Below are 17,700 nucleotides of genomic sequence, written 5' to 3'. Positions count from 1 at the left end.
TAGATGAAGTGGTGTCATTTCTTAGTCTGTATGGGATTAAAGTTTGGCTTTAAACATACTTTGCCAGTGATACATTAAAAACCCAAGACAAGTAATATGATGGCATTGTGAAGCAATATGGACAAAGATCAAGCTTGGGAAAGATGACAAACTTTCAGTGATTCAGATTTGAGAATCAAAAACCCATTTCAAAGTGAGGAAATAAAAATAAAAGCTCAGTTACAGCAGCCTTACAGAACACAGCGCTTACTCCAAGTTTTGTCCTGCCAGCTGTCAAGCAGTTAACATTGATGAAAGTGTCTACAGAACCATAAAGCATTATTATTACATATGTCATGCCAGAATTCTTTTTACCTGTATAACATGATATACTACAGCAGTTTGGATATGAAATATTTCTCTATCACTACAATAAATCATAGCTCAGTAAAATGCCATAGTGCTGAAAGGAAGTGCTAGAATTACTGCCAATGCTAGTACTACTAGAAATCAAAATCTGTCAGATGCTATGCGCTTAATATATCTCTCTTCTGTACCCATTTTAAATTGTAAAGAGCCCATCAGAAGCAATGAAACACCTCATTACAGATACTATTACTTAAATTGAAGACTGTCAAACTGTAGCAAATTATTCTTTTAAAGGCTTGATTACTTCAGAAGACAAGCACCAAAATAAGCATGTCTGCTAGCTCTAAAATGCAAAATGTCCTGTGCAAACACAAGATCGTTTAAACACATTCTTCTAATGGGCTATGTAATTTTTGTCACCATAGCTTCATGTCACTTGACCAATTTAAAAAAGAAAAAAAAAAAAAAACAAGAAGTGACAAAATGTGCTCATCTGTAATCTCTACTCACATTTAAAGAGAAAGGTAAAATTTCAGCTGAAAACTACACAGCCAGATGACGCCTGCTCTAATATTTGACCCATGTGGAAAGATTGAAAGAATTGGGGTTGTTTAGTCTACAGAAAAGAAAACTGAGGGGAGAAATGACAACAGTCTTCAAATCAGCTGCACTGAAGAGGTGAACAAATTGTTCATGGCTAGGAAGGACGGAACAGGAAAGAATAATTTTCTGTTGTAGACCCTCTCCTGCTTTTGCACTTTTATATTTTTAATATAGAGAAACTGTCCTTGTGCAAAGCCACAGTGAATTCAATGTAGTTCTCAGCAGACTGTACTCAGTTTGTCTGTGTAAAGAGTTTGCAGAGACGTCCAAAATCTTCAAGATAGTTATGAAAAATTAAAGCAGACAAATAAAGCAGTCATAACAGTTTTTTATACATTATTCTCTAGCTTTATGGTAAGGATTTCTTTCTTTTCACAGTTAGTACCAAGCCTACTGGTTGTCTGGATTTTGTGACTTTCAGTTTGATAGTCATGACATCAAATTCCTACAAAAAGAACATGTATTTCTTTCAGCGTCAGGAAGAGATTGATTTTCTGTGTACAACTGAGTTTTCATTGAACGTATTAAATTTCTGCCTCTTTTCAAGATTTCATCTTTAAACATTGTTTTACCTTCTTCCAAAAATTATTTAGCAGCATCACCAGTGTGCATAAACTTTCCAAGATAATGTAAACCAGATCCTGTTCTTATCTTGCTGTTTTTAAGTCTCTTCAGCACTATGAACCACTCTTTTCATTCTCCCCGCCTCATACTACCATCTTATACATGGATGAAACATGTGTACACTTCAATAAACAGCAAAGCCATCCTTGCAAACACCAACATTTTTATTGAGAGAGAGTGAAAGGGAGAGAGAGTACTGGGGAGTACTGCAGATTTTTGTTGTTCAGCTTACCTGCACTGAAAAGGCTCTTCTGTATTAAGGAGCATTAAATTAAGGAGCTACCCAGCCAGACCATCTTTTCTTGTCTTTCCATCTCATTGCTTGTTCCTCTGCACCTCATGATTTGAACGCAAACCTAAAAATATTACCCTCAGAGTGCTAAAGAATTTTAACATGCCCTCATATATGCTCCAAGAGGAACCTTTTTCCATTTTCATCATATTTCTCTGAACATCCCAGTCTGTAACATTTCTTGTTTAGTGTAAGCATAATGACTACAACTTCAGACCACACAAATATGGAATAGGTAGCTGTAATAAAGGCAGATTGTAGTGATAAAGAGAGATAGAAATGTTAAGTTTTCACTTTCCTGATTTTAACTATTGAGATTTCTGTGATTAGGTACATCTGTGGCCTGCAAAAGGCTTCTATGAGTATTTAGTTAAAATCCCTAACTATCTTCTAACATATTTGTACAATAATACAGTTCTTCTAAAGTTTATACCCATCTACCGCAACAAATCAGTATATCTTTGGATTTTGTTATATTTCTGCAGTAAATCTTAACTCCAGAGCTAGTAAAACACTTATTATGTGGTGATGCAATGCAAGGAAGGCAGCTGAATCATAATTTTAAATTCTCAGCACCTTATCAAATAGGCAGAGAAAGTAAACATACTCAGCTTTCTCAGAGTAAACTCTCATACTCACATACTCTCTGAAAGTGCACTGACATATTGAAGAATCTAGCACAAGAAACAGTAATGTTTTGGGTCTGCTTTGATATCTAAAGAAGAATCTGAGTGTGAAATATAGCAACCACTAACAACAGGATCAAAGAAGGACTTTAACCACCTACACACACACAAACTAGTTTTGTTTCAGGACTAAGATGAACAGATCTAATTAGCTACAAGGGAACTGGGTAAATGTCTTGAATCATGCCCTGAAATCCCACAGCCCCCAGTGCTGACAGTAAATGCCCACAGCCAGGGCTTTGGTAAAGCCCTCAGTTTTACAAAATGCCACCATATAGGTCTGGTGCCACAGTTCAGCCCTCAATTAGTCCAGGTGGTTCTTTGACCCGGGAGCTACAACAGAAGATATTTCTCTTGAGGAAAGGGGGTGTATTTGTGTCAATCAAGCAAGATGATAATTTGGTGTTTCTGCTCATGTGCTACATAATGTGGAATCAGTAACCACCACTCTCTGCCTGGGAAATTAGTTTTTACTACAGTCATCTGATGAGAAATCTCACTGTGCTCAGATGCTTTGGTGTAGGCAGCATGAGGGGCAGACTGGAAAACAGCAGAAAAGTTACATCCCCTAAAAAACCAGTCTATGATGAATCTATATTCAAAGGTATGCATTAGCGTATGTTTGTCATATGTTTTATTTTGGATCAGGAGAGCACTTCTGAAGTGGATCTTTCCAACACCCCCACTTACTGTGCTTTGGTTCTCAATGCAGAGACGTCTTGCCATGCACCAACTCGATTCCTGCCAGATGAAACTAAATCAGAAGATGTGTTCCAGGAGCATGCCCAGCACTCTTCCACTGCTAGTGGGCATTTGGTCAACTGGACAGACCACCTGAAAAGCACACAGGGCAGACATCAGCTTTTCAGCGCCAACTATTGTTGCTAATTGAGGCACTGTCTCAAGCTGAGAGGCTCAGCAGGAATGACAGCATAGTTGTGGCAGCACTCTACCAGAGCTCTTGGGCTAGCTTTGCAACCAGCACCAAACTCTACCTGGATACTACACCATATACCCAGAAACACAGTGCAGCTCAGTTTAATGCCACGTATGTTTACACAAGCCACTGACAGTCTCCTGCTTGCAGTACATCAGTAGCTACTAATCATTTTCATTTCACATGCTGGCACTTGGAAGGCCACAAATTTCACTGTGTGTTTCAATGTGCAAATTTTCTAGGGACCGTAGCAGCAACACCACTGGGACAGGTCCCGAATGCAAACAATTTTTGAGCAGAGAAGGTAACAGGTCAGTGTCAAAGCTAAAGAAATTTGCTAGGCTGGGATCCCTCTAACCTGTCTTGCTAGGCAATGGATTGGGAAAGACATTTGCATTTGATGACCTCGTTTGGTGCAGCTCCTTATTGTCCGAAGCTGGGGCGCTGACATGGGTGCCAAGCAGTACACCTCCAGTGCCAACACAAAGGAAACCATAACTATTATGACTGCCTTATGGGCTCATCTTTCTCCTCAGCACATTAAATACCCCAAAGATGAAAGCCCAACGAGCCACTTCCAAAATCCCCTGAGCATCTATGATTTTGGCTGCTTCACCCATTTGCGGGATCTTCGAGGAACCCACACGGACTGGCTGAAGTCAAAACAGGGCTAAGTAGCCCCTCGCAGGTAACTCCAGCTCCTGTTCCGCTAGGCCGAGTCCCTGAGGAGGCCACACTGCTTCCCGCCACGCCCCGCGCCCCCCCACAAGGAAGGGGCACCATGACCCGACACCCCCTTCCCCCACCCCCGGCATTTATAACCACCCCAGACACAGCCAGGGGCTCGGAGCTCACCCTGGCAGCCCCCCATACCCAAGAAATAGGAAAACCCGCTCGGAAAAGAGCCCCGGGGCCGCCCCCGCACCTCTCCCAGCGCCCACCTCAGCCCCGGACGGGCTCTCAGCGGCCGCGCTCCACAGGCTCTCTCCCCTCCCATCCCCCCTGCAAAGCTAAGCAGGGCCAGCGCGGGCCGCAACTCGGATGGGTGACCGCCCCACCGCTTCCCATCCCCCCTCCCCGAGCCCCCCCCGCCACATGGCGCAGGAGGAGCCGCCCGCTCGGCGGCGGGCGCAGGCGCTGCAGCGCTCGCCTCAGCGCCATGGCCGGCGGGGGGCCGGCGGCGTTCTTCGGTGCTGTCGCTTGCCTTTGCTTCCTGGCCCCGGTGGCTGAGGGCTTCAAGAAGAGAGGACCCAGCGTGACAGCTAAGGTGACTCTCGCCCGCGGCCGGGAATGCTCCTGGCCGGCCTGAGGCGAGTGGGGATCGGTCGGTCGTGAGGGGGCCGCGGCGTCTCCTCAGCGGGCCCCCCAAAAGGGGGTGTTTTTCTTGCCAGCTCCGCGCCCGTTGCTGGCGGTTACCGAGGGGGTGGGGGCCGCCTGGCTGCCTCTCACCCCGGGTTTATAGTGTAGAGCGGGTCCCTCGCCGGCTCGCCCCTTCCCGGGGCGGATTCCGGGCAGAAAGGAGGCCCCAGCGGGGGTCGGGTTTGGGGAGGGCTCGGACAAAGGCCTTAATTTTCCCGTTACGTAAGCCTTTTTGGCTTTGGGTGTTGTTTTTGGTGGTTTTTGTTTGGTTGGTTTTGGGTTGTTGGTTTTTTTTTGTTTTGTTTTGTTTTGTTTTAACCCCTTTGGGCATGCCCGCCTTTTCTGTAGGCGCTGGCACACCTCAGACTTCCAGTTAGCCGAGCCTGCCCCTGGCTCACGGGAGTGGTAACTTCAAAATTCGTGGTTGCATCCTCGCTTCTGCGGTCTGCGCTGTCGCCATAGGCAGCCTGGGGCTGTGTGGTGGTGTCCGCCCCGCACTGAGTAGAGGGCTTTTAAGCACGCTGGGGGTCCGCTGTGCTCGATTTGGTTTTTGTCGTGTTCCCCCCCCCCCCCCCCCCCCCCCATCTCTTTGCTGAAACTCTTGGTGTCGTGAGCTGTCACTCTGCCTTGTCGCTCCTCCCTCATCGTTCCTGCCCGCGACAGGCAGGGGCACCTGGTGCGGGTTAAAACCTGACCCGAAGCCCATGGCGCTTCAGAGCCTGCTGCCAGCGAAGCTGCGGGCCGGGATCCGGCGTGGTCCGTCGCCTTCCGACGGCGTTTGTGCCAGAGGCACGTGGCGGTGATGAGGGATGGCGCCGCCCAAGGGACGGGCCGTGCCGCCTGGCAGCGGGATGGGGATGCGCCTGGTAGTCGCCACATGCCGGCAGCTCTTCCCAAAAAGTTTTTGCTGTTGCAGGAGGTGGGATGTCTACTCCAGCTTTGGGTAAAGTAGGGATTAGATGTTTCTGCCCTCGAGTACCTCTCCAGCTGCTCTCGAGAGGGAGTGCTGGGCTCCCGGTGAGAGACGCGTGTGCTCGTGAAAGCGTGCCAGGGCAGGGGCTGAGCTGCTTCCTCTGGCACGGCCTCAGCTTCCCAAGACACAGGCAGCGTCGTCGTCTCTGAATTTCATTGCCACCGTTGTCACGAATTTGATTTTTTTTTTTTTTTTTTTTTTGGAGGGGGTTGGGGGTAAATCTCATACCTTTCAGCCTCCAAATCGTCTTCTGGCAATATATTCCAGTTTAATTATGCATAAAGTACTTTGCTTCTTCAAACCTAGCGCCTGGGGTTTAATTTTATGCCCTTTTCTGATTCTTATGTTGTGCGACATAGAGTATTGCAGCTGCCAATTTTCTTCGTCCAAGCCACCTGTAACTTTACAGAGCTCATCAAATCACACCAGTTTTCTTTATTCCAGCTTGCATAGTTTTATTTAATCTTTCTTGATATGAAAAGTATTCTAGGTCTTTGAGCATTTTTCTCTACCTTTTTTAGGTTGATTTTTATCATTCTGCAATAGAGATGCCAAAATTACATGCCACATTCAAGGAATGAACACACAGTATAGATGTATACCATGGCATAATTATGCCCATCTCTTGTCCTCACCCATTTTAAATTATTTCTAACATTAATTTTTCTTCTCTGACCTTCACAAGCCCAGAGCCAAAATTTTCATCAGACTGCTCAGGGTGACTCCAGATGTCTTTTCTGAGTGGTAGCTGAGGGGACCCCTTGTTGTGGCTATATAGTCCTCTCCAACATGCAGTATTTTGCATTTATCAGGAGTTCATTTCTCATTATATTACCTGGTCTCTAGGAATCAGGAGATCTTCCTTTCACTGTCAAACAACCCCCCCCAATAATTGAATACTCTTGGCTGTTTTTTTCATTTTGATATAAACCATCATGTGTAAATCATATACGAATATGTTCATGAGAACCAACCACTTTTACTGGTGCACTCTTTTTCATTTCAGTCTTGAAATACTTTCTGCAAATTGTCAATAAGATTAAATATATATATAAGTATTAATAAGGCTGAAAATTTATAATATTAATTTCTTTAAGATTTCTTGGTGAAGAATCTGGCCAGATATTTTTTGAAATTTGAGACTGCTGTGTTGACCAGCTCACTAGTGTCTACATACTTACTGACTTTCCAGAGAACTTGAGGAAATATGCTTAGGAGGACATGGCTTCTCTATGCAAAAATTGCATCTGTATGAATACAAATACAAATATTTCTGTATTTGATTTCCTGGGTAGAAATATGCACAGACACATGCGGTGCATAATTAGGAAGCACACAGCTTTCAAAAAAGTCACCCAAGTGTTTAGCACAGGTATGTGGAGTGCTAACAGGAAGCCAGGAACTTACTGTTTGTTCATAAATGCATAATAAGCTGAAGCAATGCTTTTTGGAAGTACTGGGCTTGTCGCTTAGGTGAGCAGCTCTGCCGTGAATGAAGCATTCTGCTTTGGTTGGGTTTACGACATATGATGGACTTGTCTCCATGTGCTCTGTGAAAGTGTTTGTTGTTACTGCTATCTGGGGTCATTGTTTGGTAGCCTTGGTTGTGTTACTTACATATGTGTATGTATTTCAGGCAGTCTAGGTGCAATGCAAAATAGTGTAGGCAGGCAATAACCCTTACCTCTGAATTTTGCCACCAGGGTTATCTAGAAGTGTGGCTAAAAAAAAAAAAGGTTAAGAAGTTAGTGAAAGTGTGCTGTTAATACTTTGGGAGCCACACATCTAAGAAGTATGTTGTTTAGTGCCAAGTGCCAAGGAAATGAATTAGGTATATCAAAAGGAATTTTATTTTCTTTATGGAGCTTTTATAGCGTTAGCCAAAAGTTCAACAGTCAAAGTCACATGGAAAATCAAGGAACAGTAGAAATGTTTAGTAGGAGAGCGTGAAAGAGGCATTCACATTGGAGAGACTGTGGTCATTTATTATCATCATTGGACTAATTTCTTAGCATTGCAGACAAGTAATATTTGGTTGAGTGCCATAAGGAACAGCAAATACCACATCGTAGGAATACACATTGCTGTTTCCTAGAAGTTGTAATAGTCTTTATGTAACTTTTTCAGAACTTCAAAATGCCTCATTTCCTGACAGCTGTTCCTATTTTCAGTAGTTGTTGGGACATTTTTGCACGTTCAGATATACATTCATATATTTTGAACTATATTAAAATGATTTATAACTCATTTGCCTTTTTGAAGTTGCTTTTTAGCAACATCTACATTGAAGCTTTTAGGCAAACAGGTGAATAATGTAGCCTGGCTATTTCTTTATTGGGTTTGAATTTGTATTCAGGAAAGTGACTCCTTGCTTGAGCCATAGGATTTTCTTCCCACTGTTTGTCAATTTAATGAAATTTAGGCTTTCGCCTATACTTAATCATGTACGTACTAATGCCCAGAATGGTGAAGACTGTGAGCGGATAGCAAACTATCGTTTGTGGGGAGCATCAGTACTATCCTTCCTTGTTATTGTTCACCACACTTGAATAGCACCATTGCTTTTCCTTACTTTCAGATTTGATATTTTCTTTAAAGAGATGCATGTATGGGAAAAATCTTCTTGAACACTACCTTCAGTCTTGTGATACAGCAGTCTCACTGAGCCATTAAAAGCAATAAGAATCAAAACATATAGTCTAGTCACCTGTTCTCAAACAGTTATCTGTATAATCTGATTTTGGTAGCTCTGAAAGGGTTTTTCTTAAACAGCACGCTCAGGAATTGAAGGATACTATTAACATAGACCAGCCAGAAGCAGTTTCTTACCACCTTACACTTTAAAAAGCTTGGCCTTTTTGTTGCGCTCATGTTTGTATCACTGTTGTTCTCTTCACAAAAATGTTCAGGTGTTCTTTGATATGAAGATTGGAGACAAAGATGTTGGCAGAATTGTAATTGGATTGTTTGGAAAAGTTGTGCCAAAGACTGTGGAGAACTTCATTGCGCTGGCAACTGGAGAAGTATGTTTGCAGTTTTCTTCCACTGTGTACTCAAGTTTGGTTTGGGAAGTACTTTTTTAATGCTGTTTCACTTGTGAACTGTTGATCTTAATTCAGTGGAGCCTGTGCAAGAGTGCCATCCCCAAGGCTGTGCACAGGTGTGTGTCTTCTCAGGTCCTTGGGGTTTGGTTCACAAGATTTAATTATGCGATGTTGGATATCACCACCTCAGTCTGTCCCTGCCATGCAGCTCTAGCATGTAGAGGTACTGTGGTCAGATACTAGTCAAGTAAAAACAATGGCTTTGATGACCTGAATAATACCTGCTTTGTGGCAGTGCAGCCTAGCTACATTGACCTGTGTCTCAGTTTAATTAGTTTCTTGCCAGTATTTGTCTCCAGTGGTGGTATATTCTGTGAAATCTGGCCATTTGCCACATGTGTATTTCCATATGACTGTATAGAACTGGATGTTGTATTCATTTAAAGAATTATTTCATTTTCTTAGAGAGGATATGGATACAAAGGAAGTAAATTTCATCGTGTGATCAAAGACTTCATGATTCAAGGAGGAGACTTTACAGCTGGAGATGGATCAGGAGGTAACATGATTAGTAGCTTCAAGGTTCCCTTTCATTTCTTCGAATGTCTACTGAAAAGATGGGCAAAACAGTGTTTTCCCTCATTCTTTCAGCTCACATAAATGGAAAAAAAAAAACAAACACCATTTGTTTTAGGGCATGTAGTACTTTTCTAAACATCTTGGAACATAAGCTGCAATTATTTGGATTACCTGATTATAAGTATGTGTAGAGCTTCCTTTGTCCTCAGTTCTTGTAGATAGGTCTTTTCTGTCTGTGACTTGCCCCTGTTCAAGAAGCATGGCTTTGCGTGGTGGGCTGGACCCACGTCACCAGCTGAACTGCTCCTACAACATACTGTCTCCAGAAGATGAACGTCTCTGCCCTTCCCTTGCTCTGGCTTTGCGATAGCGCTCCTTCCCTGAGGCACTCATTGATTGCATGTATATGTGAACCAATTCAAGTTATCCAGCAGAAAGCTAATCTGTAATGAAACAGTGAAAGCACGTAGAAGAAAGGCAGGTAGGGAAGGAGTAGGCTGTCTTCTCTGCCTTCAGCTCAGCCAGTTCTGAAATGTGCTTTGGGAGGGAATTTCAAAAATTAGAGGGAAATTAGAAAGTGAGGGTCATGCCATCTCGCCTTTTTTCTCTTGCTAAATTAAAACCCATAAACTTATTGATGGTGTGAGTTCTGGCTGTGAGTATCACTTCTCCCTCCTGAGGCTCCAGAAGACCACTTCAGACCACTAAGAAGGGCAGTTGCAGTGCAGCATCTCTTGTGTTGCATGCATTCCAGCTTCTTATTTCTTCTCTTCCTTTACACGTAGATTCTTTATGTGCTACAATTTGAACTGTCTGCATAAAACGTTAGTGGTTTCCCCACTGGGACAGAATGGAAAACACACATTCCTTTTCCTTTCAGCGAACAATGGGGAAGGCTAAAATACCAAAGGCATTGTTTTAGCATTAAAGGTAGGCAGTGTTTGTTTGCCTGCTAATACTGTTTATTGGGATAGTATCTGACGGGGTTGGGAGCAGTGTCCCCATTGTGCTAGGCACTGTACAAAATAAAGAATGAGACAGACAGGCTTCTCTTTTCAAAGTGATGGTGGTTTAAACATGACTCAAATGTTTTCTCTTCTGAACTATTTTAGAAATATCAAAATCCTTATGTAATGATTGTACAAATCCACACCGAGTCTTTTAGGATAACATCTATCTGGTCTTCATGTATTTCTAAACATGTCTAAAGCAATTTCTTGTTAGGAGGAAAAGTTGTAAAAGTAAAGACTAAAATTGTCACAAAACATGGCAACCTTGGTTTTAGTGGCCATAATTATGTAATTTGAGTTTGTTGAACAGCGTGAAGTATACTGTTGTTCAGTGGTGTATGTAAAAAGGGCCTCTGAAGGTACTCAGCTTGCTTGCTAAATTCAAAGGATAAAGCATCATCAGCTTTAAATATTCTCTCCTTATATGTGGTGTTTAGCTTATTGTTTTTTTTTTTTTTTTTTACACACAAAATACTTTTAGTTATGGAATCACTGACGATGGAACAGTGGTGTTGCTGTATTAAACAATGAATCTTCAAGTTTATACTTCTTATACTTTGTTTTTCCCATTTTTGAACAAAAAGAGGGGGTTTTGTTTGTTGGATGTTTTTTTTTTAACGTGTGCTTTCTTATTTTGTGTCACAGGAAGAAGCATCTATGGAGAAAGGTTTCCAGATGAGAACTTCAAGCTCAAACACTATGGAATTGGATGGGTTAGCATGGCTAATTCTGGCCCAGACACCAATGGATCCCAGTTCTTCATCAGTGTGACAAAGCCTTCCTGGTTAGATGGAAAACATGTAGTATTTGGCAAAGTCCTTGATGGAATGGTAAGCTAAAAGTAGTAGCAAGATTAATCCAAGAAAATCTGCACAAATTCTGCCACCTTATATCTGTGTTAGTGTAACTTACACCATTGTGGTGCAAAACAATCGAGCATTTATCTAATATGTACATGGTAGAAAATGACTGTGAAGAGCCTGGAGCTGGACGATTTAGAAGTGAAATAGCAAATGGTGGCTGCAGAAATGGAAACTTAAATCGTGCCTTTGGCTTTCACAGCTCTTGTTTCAGACCACTAACCACTGAAATCAACACTGACACCTTTGTAGATTACAAACGGAGTAAGTTCAGGTCCCCCTTTCACTAACGCAGTTAGCCATGAAATAATTGTGTCTCTACAAGCTAAAATTTAATTTTGTAGCATGTGCTAGTTATGGGTAACACTTTCACCGTTAGGGTTTTACATGTGCATGTAAAGTATACAAAGACATACATTCAGATCTGTGAAAAAAAAAAAAAAAAAAATCTAGTTAATTCCCTCAAACTGTACACAGCTGCAAAACTGATCAAAGGCCAAATAGAATTTAAGTTTAAAAATGGTACTTCCAACTGATTATAATTTTAGTAGTCTGGTTTTCCTTTTAAATTATTCCATTTAATCTCTGTTTTGAAATGAATGGGGGAAACGTGAACTGCTGCACTGACCAGTTCTTTGAGGACTTTGAAAACCACATCAGAACACTTGCCCTCCATGCCCACATTCATATTGAATTCAGTTCTCATGAACTACAGTAGTAGCTGAAATTTTTTGAGGAGAAACTTAGTTTTAGTTTATTTAGATTAATGGACAAATATCCAAAGCCAGGTTGTCAATACTCCTAACTGAATTTTGGCCTTTAAAAATACTACTTTAATTAGTTGCCTAGTGTGAGGCCAGTACCTGTGTGACTGGAGGGAATGGCACCACACCTAAAATCTGTGTGTGTGTTATAATAAAGATAAAAGCAGTGATCAGATTTCTTGAAGCACAGTTATGCTGTATGGTTAGAAAAATGATTACTACGCATACAGATAGACACTGTATGTCTTAGGTCGATCAGCTGAAAGGATATTTTCAGTTGCCTCTTCATAATATTTTTGTTCGCTGAATGTTTTTATAGAAGGTCAAACAGCCTTCCATGTGCTTCTGCCAATTGTGTGTGGGTTGCAGGGTGGCACAACTGTTAATGTGGGGGGGGGGGGGGAAAAAGCATGTGGGAACTCAACAGGGTAAAGGTCTTTGTTCAGAAGTTGCTTAATAAATAGTATAGCTCTTAGTTATTTACCTGGTACCAGAATTGAGCCACTGGAGTTTCCTTGGCTAAACTGAATTTTTTTTTTTTTTTAACAGTCAGTGGTGCACTTAATAGAACTCCAGCAGACAGATGAACATGACCGGCCCCTTCAAGACTGTGTGATTGTGAACAGTGGCAAAGTAGCTGTGAAAGAACCGTTTGTAGTTGAAGTGGGTGATTGGTGAGACCAACAGTCAGAATGGAAAACTTATGTAGAACTTAAATCACTTTTCTTTAAGGCCTGTTTTTGACTGATCTCAACTATCCATTGAGTTTTCTCCTCAAAACATATAAGGCTATATTTAGACAATACTTACATTTGCCAAATACACAAAAGATAAGACCATTTCCATAACAACATGATGGAACTGTCACACCTTGAACTTCAAGACTTATCCCACTAAATCCTAGATCTTTCAGAAAAAATCCTTCATGAAAAATTTTAGAAATGCTTCTATTTTTTCAAGGTTTGAAATAAAGTAATTTTGTTCTCTTTGGAAATCTTTCCAGTATTTGTTTCCTCCTTTTCAACTGAAAATACTATTTTCTGTAACAGTATCAGCATTTTTAAAAATGAAAAAAAATACAGAAGTGTTTTGAATAAATAAACTTTGATTTCAAACGAATACTTAATGAAAAGCTTTTTCTATTCCTCACCTCACTTATTCTTTTCCTCACCTCAGTTGATTTTGCAAAATATGCAGAGGGTGCTGCTTTCCAGGAAATGGGGTTGTAAGGTTAGAGCAGGGATGGTAAATTTCTCTGATCTTAATATGTTAGATAAAGTCCTTGCTGTCTTTCAAAAAACCACAGTATTCAGATACAATCCCATAATCAAGAAAGAGCGGTTCTGTTTACTGTTAAATAAGATCATCAGTTAGTAACTGATTAAAAGAGGGGTCCTTGTTTTACAGCACAGTGAATTTTGTAACACGTAGCTAATGTTATTTATTATAAAAGTCAGATGCTTTTTCTTGCAGTTTTGCTGTATGTCAGAGATGCAACTTTATGTTCATTATTTTTGTAATGCTTCTTAAATGACTTATAAGTTGACAACTTAACTGGCAGCTTTTAAACAAGGTCAGCATAAGGTACTGCTCAGAGACAGCTGTGCTTGTTAGGCTCCTTAATAGTACTCCACGGGATACAGATGCTTTTTTTTTTTCTCCTGAGTTTTCAGTGTTTTAGAACTGGAGAGGTGAGCCGATGCCAAAATCTGATGAAGGACTCATCCACTGGCACAGTAGGCAGCACACTGCTTATCTTTGTAGTGACTGATTTCCTCAAGGGTGTCCTGGAGCCCATGTGAGGTATCCAGACTTTGAGTGGCACAGGGGAAGAGCGAGTACCACAGTACAGAACTTGTACAGAACTACTGGCAGCCTCCTCGCAAGGAAACGGGAAAACGCTGTGGGCAGGGGTTTACTTCAGGTCCTCCTGACGCATCATTTGTAGTTACATGGGCAGTTTTGCTGCTTCACCGTTCAGTCCTGGGGCCTCTCCTGACCATAAATACTGACACTTTTTCCAAAGACCTGTGAAAGGATTACTGTCTTCTTTTTAAACAGAGCTAGAGGACAACTTGTCAAGGGCTTCTAAATTTGCCTAGTACTAGGCAATCAGATTTCCATTTTACCCCTGTTCATGTTTCTTTCTATTAACTGTTTAAAGTAAAACTCCCTGAAAAGCAGCACTGTGAAGCAGTATTAGGAAGTAACAGTGAGAATGCCTCAGACTCCCTCAACTAAATAGCTTTCCGCGAGTAGCCGAAAGCTTTCCTGGAGGTTGATCCCACAGACAGAGTAGAGAGTTCTGCCACCTGAACAAATGCTGCAGTCACGGGCCTACCTTTTGTGCAAGTCCCAGCTTTTCACGGTCCCCAAGCAGCTTTAAAACAGATTCAGTAGTCAGCAGGAGGCAACGCGTGTGTCTCCAGGATCAGACTTCTGTTCGTGTCCAGCTTTGCCATCACTGCTTTTGTACAACACACCCTTCCTCTGATGAGCCCAATGACTTACGGGCTGTTCCATTACATTGAATTTCCTCCTCCCACCCCCCAAGACATACACTGTTTATTAGGCCTACCATGTTCAGATAGCACGGTGCTGAGAGTTTTAAATGAGCAGATACCCAGGTATTTCCTCATGCTTCATGTGGAGATATCTGTGAGACCCATCTCTGATGACGCAAGCTCAGAAGAATGTTGTGTTTGAATAGAAATACACAAAAAAGACACTAAAATGGTACATTCATGTTCTAGTAATTTATTTTGTAATGTCCAGTAGCACACATACAATTTTCCAGTTAAACCTGAACAAATATATATATGTGTGTATATATATGTATCAGTTTTAGTTTCACCATTTTACTACGTAATCATAGTCTTGCTTAGCTTACCACAGAGATGTATGCTCTGTGACTATTAAAATGTTAAGATATGGAATACAGTCTGCAAATTGATGTGAAGAGTAAAAATACAAACACATTTGATGTTATAACTGATTGGAGATGCATAAATGCCATGTAAAATCTCCTGGTAGTTAAAAGCATTTCAACTGAAATCTAGAAAATTTCCTGAGAGAGAGCTATGTATTTCAGAATGTGGAAGCATGTTTTCCAATAGAAACTCTCCATACACCTGCACTGGCTCTTTTCCAACCTGATATTAAGGAGCAGTTTCAAAATAATTTAAGAAAAACAAACAAAATACTTTTAAAGTTGCTTTCATTTTCTTCTTGCTTTGATTTTTTTTTTCTTTTGGCAATTTCTCAGGCACTCTCTTCAGTGCCAGCACTTTTAATCCGTCCACTGCCAGCAATGGGTAATGTGCTGGGAAAAATCATGATGCAAAAATGATTAGTGTAATTTATGATAGAAATTACAGAAATAATTAGTAAAGCTTTCAGTTCTTTTCAAAGGTTAGTGTAATTCAGTGTATGACTTTCAGCTTTTAGTGTTAAATAGTTAGAGCATGTCAATATATAGAAGATATAAATAACTTCAATACTGTTGTTTCCATATCTTTTTTTTTAAAAGCAGCAATTGTAGTGACATTGATTTTGTTTAAAAAGATACAATGCTTGAACTTAAACTGAGGTCGTGCCTCTTGCTTCTGAGCGTAATTTTCACATCACAGAATTTTATTCCTGTTAATTCCATCAAACATGACTCAGAGACTTGATTCAGATTCTTCTAGCCTCGCGTCACTTCTACCTGGGCAGTAAATGAGGATAAAATATTCCATGTAGAATGCCTTCTATAACCACGTTTGGAAAGTCATCTGGAAAGAAAGGAGAAAAAGAAAAAACCTTGCTTGCTTATCTACGTCAGTACAATATAAATGTTTTTGTGAAACTTAACTAGGTAAGGCCTCGTGCAATTTGGGTTACCGCATCACTCAACTGTTTATCCATGTTGGGGATGTGCTATTAGTAATGCTGTTTCAGCACTAAAGCCACTTTAGTGTAGCACTGGGCATTGCATGAATGCGCTGCCAGATTTGTAGCTTATTGATTTAAAGGGATGTTCTAATACTTAATGCTGCTAGGCTCCAGCTCTTTATCTGAATCTTTTCTCACAAGGAAGATGGATTACACTGGCAATTCAATTTCTAACAAAATCTCAATATACTTGAAGGAATTCCAAGATTGCTACAGGGAATACTTCAAAGCTGTTTTTCCATTGTGGTTTACAGCGATGTTTAGACTGAGAAGACTTGAAGATGCCTATACAATCAGAGATGATTATTTTGAGGCAGGAAAATTTCAGGCTGTCTAAGCATAAAATGTCATCTGTTACAAAAAGTCATCCCGTATTATTTGAAGAAAAAAAAACCCACTATGTTCTTACCGCAGATACAGAGGAAACCAGTGCTTAATTTTCATGTTAAAGTTAGCATGAAAGAATTACCTGACAGAAAACAGTAACAGATCCACACAGAGGAATGACAGGATGTACATTACTGTAGTGAAAATATTTTTCAAATGCACCAGCTCCTGCGTTTTTAATGAAGAGTTTACTTAAATCACTGAGCATTGAGAGTAAGAACTTCTGATCACATCTTATGATCTTAAAATTGCTAGTACACTAGGAGATGGGTTTGCGTAGAAGAACAGACTGTTTCTGATACAGAACTTTCCACACTAATCAACCTGTCGTTCACCTATCAGCCTACAGGATATTCAAAAAGGGGAAATGCAACTTTTATAAAAAACATTAGGTACTTGATAAATTAGATCGCCTAATGTGGGTGGGAAATAGATTTTGCTCCTAATTATTTTGCTAGAATAATTTTGGAGGTAAAAAATCTTGAGCAAAAAGTATATTTGGACTCAGTAAGAAAATCCTTATTAGTTTAAAGGTGTTATCTGATAAGGTGATTCCATGGTATTAAAGATGATACAAACAGAGATATTTTAGGATGTTTTAAAAACTGCAACCTCCACCATAAACAATACAGACATAATTCTCCCCAACTTCTCATACTAAGTCATCATTATAAATTACTTGTTAATATTTTGAATCCAATAATGATTCCTCAAGTCCTGCAAGCTCAGCTATCCCAAATCACGCTGGTAGAATAACCCTATGCTGCTGTCATTAATGTTATTAAAAATAAACTTGTAAGGGCATTCTGATGCTTTCCTTCTAAATTAAATGCTGCAGTTCCAGCAACCAGTTTTTACTGGTTCTTCTGTAACATACAGAATATATAGCAAAATAAGTATTGATTAAAAAAAAAAATACAACTTTACAGCATCAGATTTACTGTGAGGCTTTACAGCTTAAAAAAATCAAGCATATTAATTTAAGTTAAATATATCAATACAGTGAAGCTTAGTCTTGCAGATCTGTGATATTCACATGGCTTAAAGAATCATGAGAACAATTTTCAAACAAGTGACAGTAAATTTGAGATGCCATTTTTTAGGTTTTCAGGTCTCATTTTCTATTTGCAGCATTTTCCTTCAAAATGGTATGGAATTATTTTTTCCCACACCCTCAAAAAGAAGTGGCCACTTTACACAGAAAGTGATGTGCACTCAGACTCTGTTAGATACATCACAAAAAGTGAGTCTGACAATCAACGAGGCTTGTAACTATGAATCTTATTTTTGGAAAGCAGTCT

The 17,700-nt window shown here is 40.6% G+C and overlaps 2 protein-coding genes across 4 annotated transcripts in view; one reads left to right on the top strand and one right to left on the bottom strand.

The window, feature by feature from the left end:
- Positions 1–4,632: 4,632 nt before the first annotated feature.
- Positions 4,633–13,187, top strand: PPIC (peptidylprolyl isomerase C). 2 transcript variants are annotated; one of them, XM_082497017.1, is made up of 5 exons: positions 4,633–4,757; positions 8,732–8,845; positions 9,332–9,425; positions 11,101–11,285; positions 12,629–13,187. In XM_082497017.1, the coding sequence occupies exons 1-5, from the start codon at positions 4,650–4,652 to the stop codon at positions 12,755–12,757; spliced, it is 630 nt and encodes a 209-aa protein (XP_082353143.1). In that variant the 5' UTR covers positions 4,633–4,649; the 3' UTR covers positions 12,758–13,187. The 2 variants fall into 2 exon arrangements, with proteins under 2 accessions (XP_082353143.1, XP_082353144.1); XM_082497018.1 differs by lacking the exon at positions 8,732–8,845.
- Positions 13,188–14,816: 1,629 nt separating this feature from the next.
- The window catches only part of SNX24 (sorting nexin 24), a 94,211-nt gene continuing 91,327 nt past the window's right edge, over positions 14,817–17,700 (bottom strand). For both annotated transcript variants that reach the window (XM_082497275.1, XM_082497276.1), the window contains one exon: positions 14,817–15,852. In XM_082497275.1, coding sequence (XP_082353401.1) covers positions 15,782–15,852 — 71 coding nt within the window. In that variant the 3' untranslated portion in view covers positions 14,817–15,781. The remainder of the gene's footprint in view (positions 15,853–17,700) is intronic.

The sequence above is a fragment of the Vanellus vanellus genome (genome assembly GCF_965231255.1).
Source record: "Vanellus vanellus genome assembly, chromosome: Z".
In the NCBI taxonomy this organism is placed as follows: Eukaryota; Metazoa; Chordata; class Aves; order Charadriiformes; family Charadriidae; genus Vanellus; species Vanellus vanellus.
The sequence above is the reverse complement of the archived record's forward strand: the minus strand, read 5'-3'. Positions and strand labels throughout refer to the sequence as shown.

Excerpts from the sequence above, each read along its gene's own strand:
- PPIC (XM_082497017.1), top strand. The coding sequence starts at position 4,650 with ATGGCCGGCGGGGGGCCGGCGGCGTTCTTCGGTGCTGTCGCTTGCCTT. Across the intron at positions 9,426-11,100 it reads AGCTGGAGATGGATCAGGAG|GAAGAAGCATCTATGGAGAA; the intron begins GTAACATGATTA and ends TTTGTGTCACAG. Across the intron at positions 11,286-12,628 it reads GCAAAGTCCTTGATGGAATG|TCAGTGGTGCACTTAATAGA; the intron begins GTAAGCTAAAAG and ends TTTTTTTAACAG.